Source organism: Myotis brandtii, unplaced genomic scaffold (genome assembly GCF_000412655.1).
Source record: "Myotis brandtii unplaced genomic scaffold, ASM41265v1 scaffold132, whole genome shotgun sequence".
NCBI lineage: Eukaryota > Metazoa > Chordata > Mammalia > Chiroptera > Vespertilionidae > Myotis > Myotis brandtii.
In genome coordinates, this window is record NW_005354673.1 from 3,786,137 (window position 1) to 3,806,643 (window position 20,507).

General features: G+C 41.4%; 1 protein-coding gene across 26 annotated transcripts in view; it reads right to left on the minus strand.

Annotated features, from left to right (window-relative positions):
• NRXN3 (neurexin 3) overlaps nucleotides 1–20,507 on the minus strand; it is a 1,562,383-nt gene that overhangs the window by 1,429,549 nt on the left and 112,327 nt on the right. For 21 of the 26 annotated variants that reach the window (XR_001360906.1, XR_001360908.1, XR_001360907.1 and 18 more), the window contains 2 exons: nucleotides 17,759–17,788; nucleotides 14,803–14,814 (listed from right to left, as the gene is read on the minus strand). The exons of 1 other annotated variant lie outside the window; for it this stretch is intronic. Coding sequence is in view for 20 of the 25 variants with exons in the window: in XM_014534697.1 (XP_014390183.1) it covers nucleotides 14,803–14,814; nucleotides 17,759–17,788 (42 nt within the window). In the remaining 5 variants the exon portion in view is untranslated. The remainder of the gene's footprint in view (nucleotides 1–14,802; nucleotides 14,815–17,758; nucleotides 17,789–20,507) is intronic. 4 more of the 26 variants (XM_014534701.1, XM_014534708.1, XM_014534704.1 and 1 more) reach the window with 1 other exon arrangement.

Consider the following 20,507-nt stretch of genomic DNA (forward strand, 5'->3'; position numbering starts at 1 on the left):
GGCGTGGGGGTGAGGGAAAGGCAGGTGATGAGTGTAGCCGCCACAAGTCAGGGTGGAGCAAGCTAACATCAGCAGCGACACAGGGGAGGCACCACCTTAAAAGCCCAGACAAAATGTGTGGCTGGGAATTAGGTCAGTGTGCTAAGGGGCAGCAGCTGATTAAGCAGCAGCTATAAAGAAAGACTCTGTGAAGGAGGCAAGGCATTTGAGAAAGCGATATTTACTGAGAGCGACTCTGTTAAACACGCACTTGAGACTAGAGGGCTGTCTCTCTCAGCGATCCATCAGTCAAGACCCACGTCAGGTGACCTGCACAGAAGCCTGAGAGCCAGGCAGAAGGAGAAGTTTTTACCCATCAGAACAGCTTTTACCTAAAGCAAGTTGGATCTGGCATTCACTCCATTTCTGTCGCTGTTTCCCTGCCTCCTTTCACATCAATGAGCTAAGATCCCAAGATGCTGACTCCTCGATTACACAGATGCTGAGATACCAATGGCCTTCCCCTCCCAGCTCTCTGCTTCCAAACGGAGCCACTCACATCGCCTCCTTGTGGGATCAGACCACTTGACAGCCAGAGGGTGAGGGTGAGAGATAAACACCCAAAGTTTCCTGAATCCTTGTTGGGTTTGGCTTCAGATTTTTGAAAATCTACTTGGGTGTAGTTGGCATTTGCTACCCAATATCTATCCCCCTGTTCCCAAAATTTGGCATCAAATATCCAGCCTCCCCCTGAATCCCATGAGCTGCAGGAAAAGTCAGCTCTTTCCTCTAATTTTGAAATTTGGGCTTGTGACTCAGGCCTAAGATGCTGGCAAAACCCACCCCTCTGATTCTTATTAGAAATGAACATGTGACTTACACTGGTCCAATTAGTTTGAAGCCCCAAGATTTTTGTGGAATTGCTGGAGAAGAGAGTCACACTTTTTTTGTTGCTATGAACCAAAAGGCAAATGGAACAGCCTAGGAATGGCTGTCGGCCATCTCAGGATCATAAGGGAGGTAGCCTGCCCAGAAAGAAGTCAATACCAACAAAGTGAAGCCAAAAAATGAGTGACGTGAGACACTAGGTCTTGGTAATATCCTTTGAGTTACTAGACTTTTCAGGAACTGAGCCCATAAATTCTCTTTGTTGTTTAAGGCAGTTGAGCTGCAAGTTCTACTTGTGGCTGAAAGCATCCTAATTGACATACAAGATTAATAAATCTTCCCCTGCTGGGAAGAAAGATGATTTCTTGCGACAATTCTGGGTATATATTAGACACTCCCTAGCTGCCTTCTTCCCCCACCCCTCCAAGAAAAAAATCTCAGCACCTCCCTATCCCCCACAAGAAACGGGGCTGGATAATGCCTTCCTGCATGCCCAACTCTCTGAAATAATAACCCCAAACTAGTTTAGGTTCTCACTCCCTCTTTCTTTTACTGGGAGTTTCTTCCTTCACTCCATCTAAGGATTTAAATATCAGAAGCAAACTGTCCACCCCACCCCCATTCTGCCTACCCCTCCAAGGCTGCACTCCCTCCTCCACTGTATTTAAAACGGGTTGGGGGAGCCTTTATTCTAATCCCAGTGCAATTCTCCCAGCTCTTTCCTAATCCCTCCACCTGTGAGATAATTGCTGGCATTTAGGGAAAAACTCAATAGTAATCACAGACTTGCACACAAAGACACAAAAAGAGGCAGATAAAATAGGAGAGAGAAAAAAAATCACAAGCCTGAAATTATCCACACTCTGACATCCATTCCAGAAGCACAATGTGGCCAACAGCTCGCTCTCTATGGGCGGGCGGGGAATGAAGGAGCAGCTTTACGGGGGGGAGGGGGGAGCCTCAAAAATATCGGAGTTTTTATGGTTTCCATACATAGAGTAAGATAATACGAATCTAGAAACTAAAGTGGGTTATCCTCGTTTAACTGTCCCCAAGTCAGGCACAAATAATAAGCAGATCTATTAAACATTAACTCCTGTTTATTGTCTTAATGCAACAAGAAAATTCGCTTAACCAATGGTGTCCCTTGTTAGGTGATGAAAATATAATGCAGTGATAAGAATAAAATAAAATCCTATTGAATCAGGCATTTGGCCTCACTTCGTCAACTCAGGCTAAGATCCCAACCATGCTTCCAGCTTTTGGTTTATGGGTGCGAGAGATTAAGTCTCTGAAAACAAAAATTACAACAAAACCTCATGTGTAATGACTAGGTTTATAAACTAGGATAAATGCAACACTTGTTTTAAACTATATAAAATTCAACAAAATGCCTGCAGGAGAGTCTTACGCAGCTCCCTTTTTCTTTGCTTTATTCCTTAGAACTTACTGTGTAACACTGTGTTCAGACTCACCTGATCATAAGAATCACTTAGACCTGAGGTTCTGAGGGGCTAAGGCAGGAACTAAAAGCCTTTAGTTTCACAAGTTCCCAGGATGAATCTTACGACTTTGGAAAACATTACTGTAACTCTGTGGGGTTTTGTCTAAATTGCAATATACATACGCACATATATATTATAGAAAAAGGAATTCTCTATTTCATAGAAACCATGGAGGCATGTTTGTTTGTTTGTTTGAGCAAAAGTAAGCTAGAGAAGATTATCAGGCATAACACAGGATGATGAATAGAATACACACACCCATTGGGACATCAGACCCCGTTCCCTTTCCTCCTGGACACATAGTTAGATCACATTTCCCCATCTCCTTTGCTAGTAGGTGGGAACATGTAACTGAGTTCAGGCAAATAGTAAGTGGCACACACTACTTTCAGGCTTGACACTTAAAAAAAAAAACCTCCAATTGCTCATTCTCTCTCTCTCTCTCTCCCTCTCCCTCTCTTTCAGAAACTTTTGTTAGCATTAAGCCACTGGGATTTTGAAATTGTTTGACCTAGTAGCTATCCTAAACCTCTTTTTTATCCTGTTTCCCAACCCACTCTCTGGGCTTTCACATCCAGTAAACACAGTTCATTAGGAAATAAGACACAGGTAGCTGCCACAGCAACATCAGTATAATATCCCAACCCCACAGGAAACTACTTATCTCTAGAAAAAGGCTCTCATGTTTTAAGTAGCATTTGGTACAAACAAAGCCCAAGACAAGAAAGAAACTATATAAATAGCTTTTGGAATTCTTTATATAGGTGTCTTCTTCCAACTATATTGTGAGCTCTGCTTTAAGAACAAAAACTGATTTTTATTCATTTTGTGTATCCTTTGTGCTCAATCCTTATTAAATTTAATTATACTTTATTGTTACTGTCAATAGTGGAGGGAAGATATTATTCATTAAAACTGTAGCAAAAGCCTAACATCTTGTTATACACCTAACATGTGTTAGTTCATTTACTTCTCAAGTTAACCAAAAATAAACTAATGTATTATTTACACTATATTACATGCAATATTACTTAAATGTCTTATTAGGAATATATAATAATAAAAGCATAATATGCTAATTAGACCACAGCCAAACGACCTTCCGGATGTCCTTCTGGACGACCTTCTGGACAAAGCTGGGGCTGCAAGGGCCAAGGCAAGCCACTGCGCAGCTGCAAGGGCCAAGCCCCTTGCACAAATTTTGTGTATCAGGCCTCTAGTGTACTATAATAATGTATTATTACCCCCCCACTTTCTAGAAGATGAAACGGAGGTTCAGTAAAATTGACTGAAGTGATATGTCATGTAGAATCAGTCCAGACTTTGAGGGCAGGCAAAACTAAGCTGACCTTGGTTGTGCTACCAGTTCTGTAACTAGTTTTATATCCTTGAACTTTTGTCTTCTCATCTATGAAAATGGGGAGAATGCCATGCAGTCATTCAAATATTTCTTTAAAGTGACATAGAAAATAAAGTTTAAAATAAATTTCCCTTAGGCAGAGGAGGAACTGGTAGAGAAATTGAAGAATCCTTTCAGACAAGGTAGACCATTGCCAAGAAAGAAGAGGTGTTGGTCCTCATCCCCAAACAAACTGCAAGCGAGGGCTGGCAGAAAAGCCAGGAAACAGAAATGCAACCGTCCCCCTCCAGGGATAGCAGTCCTGTCTCTATCCACCAAATGGATGAAACAAAAATGCATAAAAGGCTTCCAGGGACCCAGTTGGCCAGAAAGGGCGTAAAGAATGCAAGGAGAGTGAGCCTGTGAATCCTCAAATGTATTTTTTTTCCTATTATTTTTGGAGGGAAGCCGAAAAAAACAGGAAGGGATCTGGAAAGTTGACAAAAATCATTATTCACACAAATTACTTTAACCTTGCCTAGGCAGTGACCTTCACACAGCCACTGGTTTCATGGCATTTATTTCGATAGGAGCTGATTTCACTATTACACAGAGATACAGAGCACAAGATAATACAACTAAATCGCTCTTGTAAATATTTAATATCATTGCCTTTCCTTTTTTTTTTCCTTTTAACAAATCCTGATCAAAGCTGAACACACAGTAGAAAACACATTTTATTCTACCCTGGAAAAAAAGCTTAGTGCCCCTGCATTTATCTATCCAGTTCTCCAAATGACTTTGACACTTGAGAGCCCTTGTGATCAAAACAGTCTGAAGGAAGGCTATTTTGTAACAATTTAAGAACTGATTTTATGGCAGACCGACATCCCCCAAAGGTGCCTAATAAAAGGGCACTACATTTAAACCATCAGACCAACCCATGGTGAACCCTGAAGGAACAAATTTGTTTTTGAAAGAAAATGAAAACATTAGCTTACAGACAAATATTTCTTACTTGAGGAAAAAAATGAATTTTCCTTTATAGTAAAAAAAAATGTAAATAAAATTACTAAACTATTCTTGAAGTGGAGAAACTATTAAGCAACAGTTTGAAAATCAGTCCCAAGTGAATTTCTTCACAGGCATCCCCTCTTATAAACTGTCAACATGGGACAGTAAAAATTTAAAAACTGGGTGTAAGAGCTTTTTCAACAGGTGTCCCATCTTACTTCAGCCAAGACAAAGCAGGGGACAGCAATCCAGAAGTGATACAGAGCATTATCCAATCCTGAAAGTCAGTGGAACTGACTGACAATTTCAAAGCTGGGATTGGATCAGTTTCTCGGGGCAGTCAGGTTATTTAAGAAACAACCTTGTTTCAAATGCTTGAACTCTGATATTTCCAGAACTCTGATATTTCCAGAATCTTTCCATAATGATCTCAGCAGCCTGTAACAAATGCTACTCTCCCCGTGAAGATGACTGAGGCAACTTGGTGGGAGGGGAAAGAAAAGAGCATTAGAATGTCTGGGTCGAACCCCAATATCCCTACAAATTATCAGTGTAGCGATAAACACTGCATTTATGCCCTCTCATAGGTTTTGTTATCCACAAAGTTACTGTGGGAGGGACTAAAGCAGGGGTGGGAACCTTTCTTCTGCCAAGGGAACCTGGCAGAAGAACATCATTCTCGGGCCATACAAAATTATCAACTTAAAAATTAGCCTGCTCTCTTTGGTCAAACATTGAATTAACTCACCCCTAATGCCTTGGCAGGGCCAGACCAAATGATTTTGCAGGCCTTAGACTGCCCACGGGCTGGACATTCCCCACCCCTGGACTAATGGAATTCTAAGTTCTCTTTGAGCTCTTAAGTTAATATACTTCTGAGGTTTGGGGAAGCAAATCAGCACTTTTTAAAACAGAACTCTGAGTTCAATATTTGTGTTATCTGCATGGTTCATATAGTTTCATCAAGTAATATAAGGAAATCCCAGAGCTCTTTGTGCACACAAAAAGAGCAAAGACATCCATCAAAGACCTAAAGAACAAACAGGTTTTATCGGGATTACTTTTGGTTATTGTGGGAGGCTCTGAGGGAAGAGGCCAATTGTTCCCTCTTGCAATGGAGGTGCCTAAAGTCTTTCTACTCAAAGTATAATGGGATTTCAGGGAGGCTCCGGCCGTCAGTGTTACTGAACTCCACTAAGAGTTATTGGCTCAGTGAGTCCTAGTGCCCATTCAATAAGCATGTACTGAGCCATTTCCACTCTGAGGCAGGCACTGTTATAGGCACTGGAGATACCATGGTGAATAACACAGATGTTGCCCCTGATTTTACGGACCTTATATTCCTTAGTGTCGTATTGTGCCATTTTAATTTGCACAGCACATTCACCGGCATGATATCAATTAATGCCCAGACAAACCTACCATGTAGGCATTTTACAGGTAAAAGACATGGAAACGCAAAAGGGTTACTTTGTTCAAAGTTCCCAGACCTCTGGTAATATTAACAAGATGTATTTATGATGATAACTAATGTTTCTTTATAGTAAATCTAAGTTCTAACAAGAGCCTTTCATATACATTGTCTCAATGGTTCCTCCCAGTAGCCCTACGAAGTGGGTAGTATTACTGTGCCCATTTTACTTACTAGGATAATGAGGCTGAACAAGGTTATAATGCTTGTAAGTGTCAGGCACTAATATCAGTGCTTTCATCCACCATGCACCCTGAACAACCTCTTCTGTCATTTATCTCAGCGCTCTAATTATTCCCCAACTCTGACCCTGCATTCTAGTAATTCACACCTGGATATCCGGTTTTCCAGGTTCAATTGCCACATGCAACAATTCCTTTAGAACTCGGAACCTCACCCATAACAATTCTGCCCAAGGCCTTTGTAAATGGCCGTTATTGGTCACTTGGGAAAATGAGGGAGAGTATGGCTGGCTCAGCAAACTACATCTCCAGAGACCAGATTAATAGCCCCAAGCAAATGGTCTACTACAGATGGATCAATGGCTACCACTTCATGCTGAAGGAACAGCACATAAATAGGACAAAGTCCTCGGCCTTGCAAAGAGAGAGCCCACAAAATCCTCAGCTGAGCCAATGATTTCTAAACAAAGCACAAGTAATTCTTTCCAGGAGGAATTTATTTCACCTACATGTTCACTGTCCGGAAGAAAAGCCAGTGAGAGCCAAACTCCCAGAGCGATAGAATGAATGCCCTTAGGCAGACAGTGGAGGAGTGATCACAATGGCTGCTCCCAAATTCTAAGCAAATAAGACTTAAAGTTCCTAGTGCTTTTCTCATCTTCAGCTGAGATCAGCTGAGATCAGCTCTTTCTAGAGTTCCGCAGGCCATTTTCCCAAGCATTGCTTGCATACACTCTATGGGATATCCGTTTAAGTACTTAGGTAATACAAACTGGAAGTGTTTCAACAAGACTAGTGTCTTTAAAACTGCAGTTCTTTTAACATCTGTGTTACGCATTTTACCAGGAAGCAGTAATTTCCCCATTGAAACTAACCCATCTAAAAAACTACTCCCAATCAACACAGAAAATGTAATTAAAAGGATTCTTGAGTGAAGGCAATCCAAAAACCTCTTTCAAATTCTACAGACATTACAACTTATATTGGACTTGGAGAAGATTTCAGAATTATCTTGTCCAAAATCTCTCAACTGATCACTAGTTTTAATTCCAGCTATTCTTATCCAAGATGTAAAGTACAAAAAAAGGGGGGGGGGTGCTTCACGTGAAATAAATGTGGGTAACTTTGACAACTGCATTTTCTTTCATAGAGATTCATAATTTGCATTGTCATAACAAAGGTTCTGAGCGATCCTATGGTTTAAAAACCTGTTTAATTTGTTTTAAACGTGTGTTTTGAGGACTTACTTTTCCCAGTACTTTTTTTTTCTTGAAACATTATTAGCATTTCTCAAAATTAATTCAGAAGATGGCAATCTGGCTGAACACACTATATAATATCAGTTTCTGAAAGATGACAAACTTCTCTAAATTCACCCTCATTTATATTTTTCCTTGGGGCCATTTTGAAACCAGATGATACATTAGTTTTAAAGCAATATAACATTAAAAACCTCTCCAGTTCCTCTAGACTTGAATAATAAGCCAATGGTTAGTAATGGTTAGTATTTGAGCTCCCATCAACTGCATAGCACACAAGATATGACATTGGACTACAAAACTCACATTATCGATTTCATGTTCAGAGATACCACCAGTAATTGGAGAATGTGTTTTTCAATGCATGTTTTAAGCCATTTAGTAACTATTAACAGCAACATCAAGGAGCAACTGATCACAGTAGCAACACTAAGTTCAGTTTAAATATTTCAAGAAAATGGGTCCAGAGCTTTTCCTACCTTTGTTGTTTGATACACATTGTATCTTGTCCTGGGAGAAGTGTAATACACACACACATACACACTAGTACTTGAGGTTTTCCGTTTATTTTTGGATAGTATCAAGACAAAGTATTGATTCTCATTTCAGTAATGGATCTGCAGTCATCTGTAAGGCAGCGTCATTAGCTTATCTTTAAGTAAATATTTTTATTGTCAGTCAGCTCATTGCAAATAAGGTTCTTTTCCCAACACCCACTCCTGATGCAGCCAAGCCCACTTGTACATCCCTCATTTAATCATCTGTGTCTGTGCTAAAATATAAAATCATCCTGAGGAAGTCAAAGTACAGGGGGAAAAAAAGCAGGCTTTCACCTAAAAGGGCTCCACAACACGAGACCTGGTTCTATTCCAGCCCTGGGGTCTTTACTATGCTACATTACCATAAAGCCTAGGAAACGAGCTATTACACGCCATCATCCCTCGTAACCGCGATCACAGAAAATAACACACAAAACAGCATTAATTGTCCAAATTAGCAACCATTTCAAAGGCAGCTGTTCTTTCACTCTTAAATAGGCTCCAAATTTCAAATCTTCTCCCTGTATTGATCTATTGCTCTTACACACACACACACACACACACACACACACACACACACACACAGGATCCGAAGCCAAATGAATTTTTTAAATTTTCCTATATTAAAAAAATCCACACACAAAAAAAACACTGTTTACAAAGCAACATGTTCCACCCCAATACTTGCTGTCATTGTTACAATCGGCTGGAACGCTTCCAACCTTCACAGAAGCACTTGTCACAGCTCCAGGTGAAAGGGCTCTGTTTTTTATGGCGTGTGGTGAAAAAGAGCAGTATCTCTTTAAGAGTCAACAGTAAATTAACTTGCCCAAAAGAGTGAAATAATTAGCAGTTTAGTAGCTTATTAAAAGGATGGCAAAGGCCAAGCTGCCATCTGGGATCTCCAGTTTCTTGTGATTGTTATTATGTCAAGATGTGGAAGTTGCATTAGCTTTCATGTCACCACGCCTGCCCTTACTTTGCATGTAAATTTTAATGAAAGATGCAGCACTTTTAAAATCAGACGTCCATCAGAAAGTGTTATTAGTCTGGCTTTTTACAAAGCATATGGTCTTTTCTACTTCTGCTGTTCTACTTGCCACTAAATGCCTTAGGAAAAAAAAAGAGAGAGAAACCCAATAATATCAATTAGGTATTCTCTTTGTGCAGAGGGAAACCTGAACATCTTCAAAAACAGGACCTAGCTACACCGCACCAAAGGGCAAAATTTTTGCCTCTGTTCACACACAATGGACCCTACAATGCTTCTGTCTCCCTTGAAGTTAATCCTATCGCTGAAAGTGAAACTGATCTGGTATCTGCCTGCTGATTAATACATGGATACACGCTGTTTTGTAGGGAGAATAAATGTATTTATTAAAAACAAATGACAGAAAGGGGCATGGCAGAACCTCATGGGGGTGATGGGTACACTGCATACCTCAATCTGGATGCATGGGTATATATAGGTTACAAATCTTTAAGCTGCCCGCTTATGTGTGTGGATTTTATATGCTTTACACAGTGTTAGCCCTCAATAAACAAACAAATAAGTGAACAAATAAATGAAAACTTCCCTGCATGTTTACACACAAAGCATATTCTCTTTTCTGAGAATTGAAAGGGTGAGTGATTTGACTAACTGAATTATTACCTGATAGTTTCTCTGTAAAATAAATTAATACAATTAATTTTAAAACTGCATACATACTAATAAGTTGAAAACAGAACTTAGCTGAGACTTTAGAAGGAGAGGTGGTTGCGCTATTTGAAAGCCATTGCCAGACTCCTATGAACTGTCAGCAAGGTGTTAGAAGGCCGGTTCATCATTGCTTGGTCAGCCTGTGTCCTGAGCACCTAGCACTTGGCTCTCTGTCAATATTTGTCCAATGCCGAGTAAACATTGCTTTCTAATGTGAAAGCCGATGGTCTGCTGAATTCAGATGCATATCACCCCAGAATGTATTATTTCCAGGACACTACAGGTGGAAGCCACACGTGAAAACATACTCAACCAGTGTAAACCTATGAATATGTATTTGGACAAACTGTACCTATACCCAGATACACATCCACCGTCCTGCATACCTGAGAAGCAGACCATGGTGTAAACAAGCCTCAGCACATAAGGAAATACACTTGGTTTGTTCTCCTATTAAATACTTTTCCATCATGCTAATGTTTTCAATTCTTTATAAATGAGATGTGTCATAAGGATAATACAATCTAATCCAAAACATCCTTTACCTGTAGGTGCTATCAAAATTTATATGTGTACATAGAAATCTACAGTTGAAAAGTATAGCTCCTGTAAGAGTCTGTGCAAGGAGATCACTATTCACCCTTGACAAAAAAAAGTTATATATATATAATCTGTGTGTAATCAATAAATCCAAATGATAATTGCATTGGAAATAAATATGGTGCTTAGAAATCTGAGAAATGTTTTCCTTTATATATTGTCAACTAGAATTTAATTGAAACATCCATTGATCCATAGTACATTTTATTAATAAATCTACTCTTCACATTCACACATTTTTTTAAAAAATGTTCTAAGAAACAACTGTTCTAAAAAACATGTCTTTGGTGTCCAATAAAAATTTCTAAACGAGGAAAAGGAGAAAGAACACTTTTCATATTTTTAAAGCACCGTTTTAGAAACATCACTGTCAAAAACACAGTTGATAAAATCGGGCAATTATACTTATGTTTAAAATAAATCTATTTTCCCCCTGCAGACTTTCAAAACATTAGAAGGAGGGGGGGAAAAAAACATGGAAAACAGGCTTCTTTAAGAAACAAAGTGAATTTATTCATTGTCAAGAGGACAAATCAGTGGTGGGTGAAAAACAGATGAGGCAAGAGATGGAAATGTAATATTGCCCCTATTTCATTATAATTGGATATTTATAGAGCACAGATGAGTTTATTTTCATAATTAGTAACTGGCATTGCATTTACTAATTTGCATAAACAGTTGGCTATCAAAGCAGTAACTTATTTGCAGGGCTCTCAAGTCCTAGCAGGGACAAGAGGGGGGTCAACTCCTCAAATCAGCTTTTTAAATGTCATTACCAGCAAAATACAATCTACATGAAATCATGTTCAAGTTCATGTAGCTTGATTATCTCTTTCCCATATGGCCAATGTTGACTAGTTCAGTATTGGACAGCCAATGGTCAAATCCACATGGGGAAAACTACAATAAATAAATCAGAAGGGGTTTCTAAATTCTGAAGGATTAAAGTAGATCTCAGGTTCAACACTAACTAGTCCAGTAAATAGAGAGTTCTGTAGAGCAAAAGAAAAAGGAATTAAATGCCCCCAGCCACCCTTACTATTCAAACATCGTGCCAGTTCTTGGCAATTGTCAGTTACTTCTCTTGCTGGTCATTCTCAACATTCTCATACCTTCCCTTGCTTTACAAAACTTTCACCCAACACATGGATCAGGTTCCCTGGCATTAATGGCAAAGACAGAACAGATTCCTGGTGTCCTGACCACTGCTATGAGCAAAGAGAAAATTAATCAAGCATGCGCCAGTGACTACCTCCCACTATTGACATCCCGCCAGAAATCTTGGAGGAATATTTTACATCGCCCTTCTCCTCAAGCCAAAGGACAAAAAGTTGTGGTTCATGGGCCAAACCATTTGTGCGTGTGTGCACACATGTGTGTGCATGTGTGTGCACGTGTGTATGTGTGTATTTATATATGAATATAGAGACAGAAAGATGATATGAGCTGATGTTTTTATTTTTAAAATCCAATTCTGGGCTTCTCTTGAGGACCTGGTGACATTGGGCATGCATTCTTGCATGGCAGCAATCAGCTGGAGCAGAGTAGAGGCTGTTGCCTTTGACAAGCTTTCTGCTCTCCACTTTGCCACAGTTCCCACCATTCCCTACTGTTTCTCTTACACTAGGATTTTTCTTAGGATGGGATCTGCTCTTTGATGATACCTATTAGGCCCCTGAAGACATTTGAGTCTTCAACACCTACTCCAAGTTCAGTTTCAAGGGAAATTATTTGGTAACCCAACCCAGAATGGGCAATCCCCAAATTAACAAGAAAAGGGGCAGGGAGGTCAAAACACACTCTCGACACTTAAACACAGGCTGAAAAAAATCAGATTTAAAAAAAAGCTGACCACAGCTGGCTGCTGAATAACTCCTTTGGTCAGCCACTTTGGGGTAAAGTCACATTTGTTTTTGGCTCAATGCAACCCAATGGTCTTGTCAATGTGGTGCTTATCATTGTAGCCTAAATATGCTGTGAATTTCACAATTCTTCCCAATGCAAGTTTACTGCTTCATGATAGCTTTAAACAATGACAGAATCTGAGGCACTCTTTTCTCTGACAAGCTGCTAAGAATAAATCCAAAGACCTTTCCACTTTTATTCTGGGGAAATCAGCGACCATTTCTCTCTGTCACTTGTACACACAGGCCAAGCGAGGCCTGGGTGGAGGAGGGGACTGGAGCCAGAACATCTGGCCTCACTCCATGACCCCTGGGGGTTCCTTTGCTCAGTAGCTTGGGGTGATAAGGGTAGCGGCAAGAGGCAGAGGTTGGTATAGAACTCTGGACAAAGTACTGATCTAAGGGTGGTGTGGGTGACAGATGGCCAAGACTCGGCCTCTGTCCTTTAGGGAGGTGGGGGGTGACTGAAACACATGAGTAATTCTGTTTCAAGGCAGCTTGGCATAGGTACTTTATAACAGAAGCACAAAGTCAGGTGGACCTAGGAGGCTTAGGTCTTAAAGGATGACCCAAGGTCGTCCCTGGGTCCAAGAGAGGCCATATAGTGTGGTTAGGGGCTCAGATTCTGGGTTTCTTTTCCATTTATTAGCCATCTGACTTCAGTTATTAACATCTCTCCAGCTTGTTCTAAGCAAGGCTAATGCCATCACCTACCTCATAAAATGGTTGTAAGGATTCAGTGTGACAAGGCACCTGAACACATGACACAATGAATGGCACATGGGAAATAATCAGGGTCAGCAACAGCAGCCAGAGAAAGTAAATAAGATCCCCATGTGCAAAGCCTAAAACCACGAAACACATCTATCTTATGGGATGCTTTAGGTGATTAGAGAAATAAAACGAGAGAGATGGAGTGAGTGTGGGGAGGAGGAAGGGAGACTGACTCTGATGTGGTCTCAGAGAAGCCATGGGAGGAGGGACAGGTGCCACAGCTCCATGTGCTTCGGAAAGGTTGAGTCCTGGGCAAATGAGGTGGCTTTGCCGATGAGGACATCCTGGCAGCCTCGGGTTGAGCAGAGTAGAGAAGTGGGGGTTACAGCCAGATGTACCCTTTCAATTATTATTGCTCTTCCTCATCCCCCTTTCTCACCTCCTTTCAAAAGGTACCAAGCTCAAGTTAGGGCAAGGGTCCCCACGACAGATTTCTGAGAATGAACCCAGCCATGATTCGCATAAAAGGAGCAGTCAGTCAACTAACCCAAAGTGAAAGGACTGAGCTGCTTCTGAGGTAAAAGTCCACAGACTAGTCATCAAATCAGCACGCTCAATAACCCGTCAACCCCTCTTTCTTCAACATCCTCACGCCAGAATTCACATTTCCTACTTCTCTTATCAGCCAATCTTGGCAGGAAGCAGGCGCACCCAGCTTTGCAGACATGGGGGCTGCAGAGTCAGGCAGGAAGAGGGGTGAACCAATCCAGATACATATTTATAATGTATCAATTAACTTCTCCTTTCTCTCCTGAACAGCTAATCCAATTTGAGCTGGCGATCCAGGTGCTCTGGGCTCAGGTCTCTGACAGCTTTGATTAGGAATGGATGAGTGAGCTGTGCTATCCAAGGTAGGAAGTGCCGAAAGGCACATCAGGGCATTAGGGCAGCCGGCCTGCTCAGCGCCTCTCCTTTCTCTCCCATCACACACACACACACACACACACACACACACACACACACACACTGCCTACCTTGCAAACAGTGCGCTCTGTGAGTTCAAATCCAGCATTATCTCTTTCTCCTTACGATGCATTGCCTCTCCTGTGTTCTTCTACAATCTCAGTCCCACCAATCTTAGCTCATCACCCCATCAGAAAATTTCCACTCCCCAAAATACAGGCAAAAAATAAGTATCCCCAGATTTTACATTAGATAATATTTCAAGTTATTCACCAACCCTCTTCTCTTTCTTATGTAGCATCCTTCCCTCACTGATGTTATCCCCAAATTCAGCAGTAATGGAAACAATGGTACATCATTTCACATCTCCCTGTTCCCTCCATTATGTTTATTGGGAGGGATTCGTAGAATATCCTGCATTAAGTAGACTATGTCTTACTCACACTGCACAACCACTTTCAGAGTCCCCCATTCCTTCGAGAACCAGGACACCATAATAGATATGGCTCCTGGATTTAACAGGAATTGGGCCAACTGGGAACTATCCCAAACATCCAACATGAAGTGCACTGAAGGGAAATGATAGCACTGGCTTTGGGTTTTTTTGTTTTGTTTTTTAGTTGTTAAAAGCACTAAGTTATCATTTGGACTGTATTCATCAGAATCAACAATTCCCCTTGGATACATGAATATTTCAGAAGGCAGATTGATTATTATAATGATAAAAATAAAATGATCACTACCTTTACTTCTACCTACAGAAATGAAGTGGAAGGTCCAATTAAGTAGAGGAAGCATGGTGTCCACCATGGAGGAGGCAAGAGAGAGAGAGAGAGAGCAGCGAGAGTAAAACATCAGGACACTGCAAACAGACAAAGGAATGTAACACACATAACAAAACCCCACAACAGTAACAGCAACAGCACAACAACATTCTGAGAAGGCAGCACAAAACAAATCCATAATGTGATGCTTAAACAAGCCATAACAGTGAGACCTGCTTCCATCTGTGGCATGTTTAAGCTTTCTCCCATTAGTATCCCTTGTCCCATCCTTGGAAACAGGACCACATTTTCATGCACAAGCACTGCACAGCCACATGTATGTGAAATCCCATGCCACATGTATGTGAAATCGCACACACTTAACCAATCTAAAATTGGCCAGGGAAAGTCTCAGAGAAGCTGAGTTCTGCTGTATTTTCCCAACATTAACAGGATCATGAGGATCAAGAGTGTAACATACATGTATGGAGGGTGCACACACAACATATGTCAGTATTTCCACACATATTTATGCACATCAAAAACAAAGTCTGGAGATTCCAAGGGTACCAGACAGAAATCTCTTTCATGTTGAAGGGATAAGGACAAGGACAAGGAAAGGAGTATTGGTGGGAAGTAGAATTGGTTTCTTAGTTAACCATCACAGGGCGAGCACAGAGGAGAGGCTGGGAAATGGGGCGGGAGGGGGGGAGATTAGAGGAGGAGGAAAGTAGTTAAAGGACCTTCTAAAAAGCAGATTAAACTGCCAGATTGCAACTTAAAATCTCAGAGGCACTGCCCACCCAGAAGAATTCTGCTTCTTTTCGTGAAAGCCTCTCTAAAGAGGAATTCACAATATTCGTGTCTGTCACTATTTTACTGCCTAAAGACTCTTTTCCTAGAAGATACCTGACTTAACCCCCCGACTATGTGCACCTGGGTGTGCCTGAGTTCTTTACTCATGCACACATCAATCTGGGTGCCCAAGAGAAGCTCAGTAGTGAATGGAAATAGGCAAGGTTTGCAATAGAAGTTCTCCACATGCTTTTCATACCATCGTTGGGAGTTAGCCCTCCAAAATACCTGTGCTGCATTAGTGTGTCTGAAACAAGCCTAACTAAGGTTAAAGAAGTCCCCACCAGCCTGTCCCATTGCCTAGACTCCATCCTATGGCATCAGCCATAAGATGCACTCAGACTCTAAGCCACTATAAAAGCTGGGAGGACCCCTAAAGGTCAACTGGGATCACCTGTGAGAGAATATAAAAGGGGGTCTTCTCATCAGGACTCTGAGGGCCTACTTTTTCTAGTGTAACTTATCAAAATTGGGCCAGAGAATTCTAGCAATTCATAGAGCTCAGATCCACCCACTTGGTAGATTTGTGCTTAACTTTCTCAAACTGCCTGGCCACGAGGTCAACTTCAGTAAATCCCCCACTCATACCCATTTCATAGTGACCTGCTGTTGGTAGATAACTTTGCCTTATAGGCAGGTAACGTCACCTACAAGAATAGAGAGGCTTCATGCCATCCTCTTCCAGAGCTCCATGTAACACCTGAAAATTCACGTGACCTCCTCCCTCCAGCTCTGCTCTTTGACACCTGCTCTATACCAGACAGTGTCTTCATTGAAAAGTCCGGAGTCCACATCATGGATCTTGCTCAGGTCTGGAGGATGCACTTGTATTGGGAAAGTGTGCTTCCTTCTCAACCTGCCTTATCATTTAGGATGCCCTCCACTGCCCACCTCTGCAGCTACCTGGACACCATAAAAATTTTTTCTCAGCCCTGGGTGGTTCCTTGATCTGATCAGACTCCCCTTTGTGGCAGCACTATCTGATGGATCCAATGTAAGGAAATAAGGGTGGGAGGAAAGGTAGAGAAGCCCTTCAGTGCTGCCCCGCCTTTGTCAAGAGATGAAGAAAAACAGAACAAGGAAGTATCCTTCCTTCCCCTTTTCTTTGGTCCTCCAAAATGGGCACTGAGCCCCATGTGTATTTGAGGTGGGTGGCGGGGTGGGGGGGGACAGAAAAGAGATTAAAGTACAGTCTTTCCGTGTCAGGGCAAGGCAGGTAGCCCAGTCTTGCAATCATCCCAAGTCTCAGAAGGAACACAATGGTGGCAATTGAACAGCAAAGGAAAAGACAATTTTAAGTAGGCTTAGATCTCGAATCCTGATTTAGGCTGATAATGTGGAAAATTTTTATTTAGGAGAAAAAGGCTTCATTCACAGCCCACCCTGTGCTTAGCTGAGCTGAATTTCCTGCACAGTTCATTCCCTGCATATTTGAATATTTTAGGTTGCAGATGCTGAATTCACAGATCTTTATATGCAGTTTTCTTCAGGGTGTATAATGAGTTAGAATCCTGCCACGAGGACATTAGCATGTTCTCTTGGTGGTTTTTGCTTTTATACAAAACTGAAAACAGTCAACCCCCAAGGGCTGCCTTTCACCACGAGGGGCTGAAAGTCATTACAAAGGGCAGTGGGGATGGAGGGGAAGGCAGAAAGCAAACCTTACTCAGGGTGGAATTCTGGGAGAAGCCCAGCTCCTCTCCCCCAACCCCAGCATGGGGCGTGGGGAGGAGCAGGAGGAAGTTAACCGCTCTGCTGCTCTGAAATTAGCTTCATTCACCCCCATTATCGACACCGTCATGCCTTGTTTCATGCTTCCCTCTCAGAGGCAGCCCTGCAGGGCCAGCGCCCCAGTGACAAATGTGCAGAATGGCAAGGCCAAGGAGACGATGGGGGTGGGAAACCAAGATGCATCGGGAAAGGTGCTCCCACCACAAGGGGCTCTGCCGCCAGCCTGGCCGGGGATGGGAAGAGCAGGCAGCAAATGGCCTGCAGCGATGATGAGGGTCCGAGCCACCAGCCAAAGGCACAAAGGCAAGCGATTGGGGCAGCTGTAGCACCACAAGCAAAACACACCTACCTTGTTCACTCATCATGAGATGGGAGAGGCCTTGAGGAAAGAGAAGATGGGAAAGGGGGAGTTGGAGAGGGGAAGGAGAAAGAAAAAAGAAAGAAGACAAAGTTAGAATTCTGAATGCAATGCAATGCAATCTTCTCTTAATTCTTGAGTGGAGGGAGGGGTGGCACACACACTCCAGAGCATGCAGAGGGACTAAGGCCCGCCTTCCCGCTGCTGGGCAGAAAGGCCCAGCTCTGCAGCCTAAGACAGGCTTCCGTTTGCTGAGCTGTTCTGGGCCTCATTCACGAGAACTCCCACACTGCTTCTTGCCATAGGCAGGATCTGAGATAAATCTATTAACGCTGAGGTCCCTTGGCAAAGAGACTCCAGATGCCAGGCAAAATAGGTTTCTTTCTTTTAAATTACTTTTAATAGTAATACATGGTCACTGTAGAAACTTTGGAAAATTCAGAAAAGAAAAACATTAGTTATAATCTCACCATCCAGAGATAACCATCCAACTTTTTTCATTTGAGATACAGTATTCTTTTCTATAAAAACTGAATGACACTGAACACACCAAATGAGCTCCTGCTTGCAAGAGCTGCATAGACAACAGAAAACAATGTTCTGCTGTCCCCTATTGCCCTCTTCTTAGCTCAGTGACAGCCAAACCCTCCTCTGCTTCTCCACCACCATCTTCTCCTGGAAAGTCCCTCACCCGAGATCAGGGAGGTCCAGCCCAGCACTGAATGGGTTAGAGAGGGAACCACAATCCCAATACACAAAGAGCACAACCTCTGGCTCTGTTCTCATGGAAGTCAAACAAGGTTATTAAGAGCTCATTACTTCAAAGGAAGTACAAGCTCTGATAAATCAGTTACAAGAAAAGATTTCCAACCAGTAAGCAACTGTACCAGTTAGTTGCTCATCCATGGCTTTTATTATTACTGGAGATATTTGACAAAATCCAGATCACCCCAGAGAACCTTTACCCAGAGTGAAATTTAGGGATATATGGGATTAATAAAGGAGAAAAATCTCTGAAGTATGGAAATCTCTAAATGTTTTTTGGAGATTACTAGCGATTTAGAAAAGTAATCAGAGGCAAAATATGAGTCAAGCAACTGACTTTTAAAAGATCAATGGTATATTAAATACATAGATAGATACATATGCCATAAATGTCATGGAGTCTATTTTTTAAACAAATTTTATTAAACTATAACCATATTTTAAGTGCATATTTCTGGCATTCATTTCTCAAGCCCTAGGATTAATATCCATGAAAGAATGGAATCATGCCAAAGCAAGTCATTCTCATGATTTGTTTTGTTTGTAAAAAATTAATTTTTGGTCTTTTATTTGGAGGGGATAGTAGAGAGAGAGAACAATGGGCCCTGGATTTGGCTAAGGGAAACTTTGGCAGAAGTCACCATTTCAAAAATGTCTGATATTTCTGGACCAAGCCATCGCCTTCAGCATCCAGACCAAGAGTACTAAGGGAGAGGGTCTGGGAAAGGCAGGTGGAGTATGTAGAAAGGTGAAGGGGAACAGAATAGGTATGTAAATTCAGTAGGTGACTATTCACAGGAGGGTTGTAAACACTGAGAAATGAGAATAAGGAAGATTCAAGGAGATACCTAAGAGTGAAACAGAAAGTTAAAAATGTAGGAAGAATAATATTGTATTATAGACTTGAAACTTAAATGTTCTCACCACAAAAAGAAATCATAATTATGGGATGGGATGGAGGTGTTAGCTAATGCTATGGTGGTAATCAGTTTGCAGTTTATAAATGTATGAAACCAGCACGTATACCTTAAACTTACATGGTGTAGTATGTTAATTTTATCTCAATAAAGCTGGAAGATTAATATTCTTTTAATTTAAAAATGAAAGTACAAACATTTTGTACCTGTGAGTAAAGATGATTGGCAGCTGGGAGAAGGAGTGAGTAGAAGAGAGGTGGTGGATTAGTCTTTATCTGGCCCAAATAGATATTTCAGAAATTTAGCAAATGAAGAGTAAGCAGGACACTTGGTAGTCAGAGAGTAGTCAAAACCCTGGAGAAGCTCCTACAGTGGGGCCCCATTTAGGGGCTACACATGTGTTTTTTTAAAGTAGTATTTCCCAAAGTGTATTTTACTGGCCACCTTCAACAATCACATGGGGATGCTTATTAACAGTGAAGATCTGGGCTGCACCCCAAATCTAATAAATCAGAATCTTGGGGAGGAGGTGGGGGGAAAATCTGAATGTGAAATGGCTTGCCCAAATGATTGCCATACTTACTAGAACTTGAGAGAGCTACCCCTTGAAGTGGCATATAATTCAAATTCTGTTAAAGTAAATTTTATGATAAATGCAGTATTGGATAAAGAGGCATTGGATATTTAATGGAACCCTGCAGTGGATCCTTTTGCAAAAGGAAGAATCCTTTTAAAATGCAAATAACCCACCACCTGTGTCTTTAAAATTCAAATATGTACTTAGCAGGTTTTATTAAGCTACATATGTAGTGGCAGCATTGCAACTGGAATCAAATGTTCATATTCTTCAACTTATAAAAATCTTAAATAGAAATATTAGGCCAAGAATGCAGATCAGGGATCCTGATGTCAAAACTCTGGTGTTGCAGGCAATAAAGCAAAAAAGAACATGAAGAGGAATATACAGCAGGAATATATGGGAAACAGCATGAGGGAGCAGAGAAACCGAGTAACCATAACACAGCTTGAGTTTTATTTTGTTTTTTGAGAAGGGAATT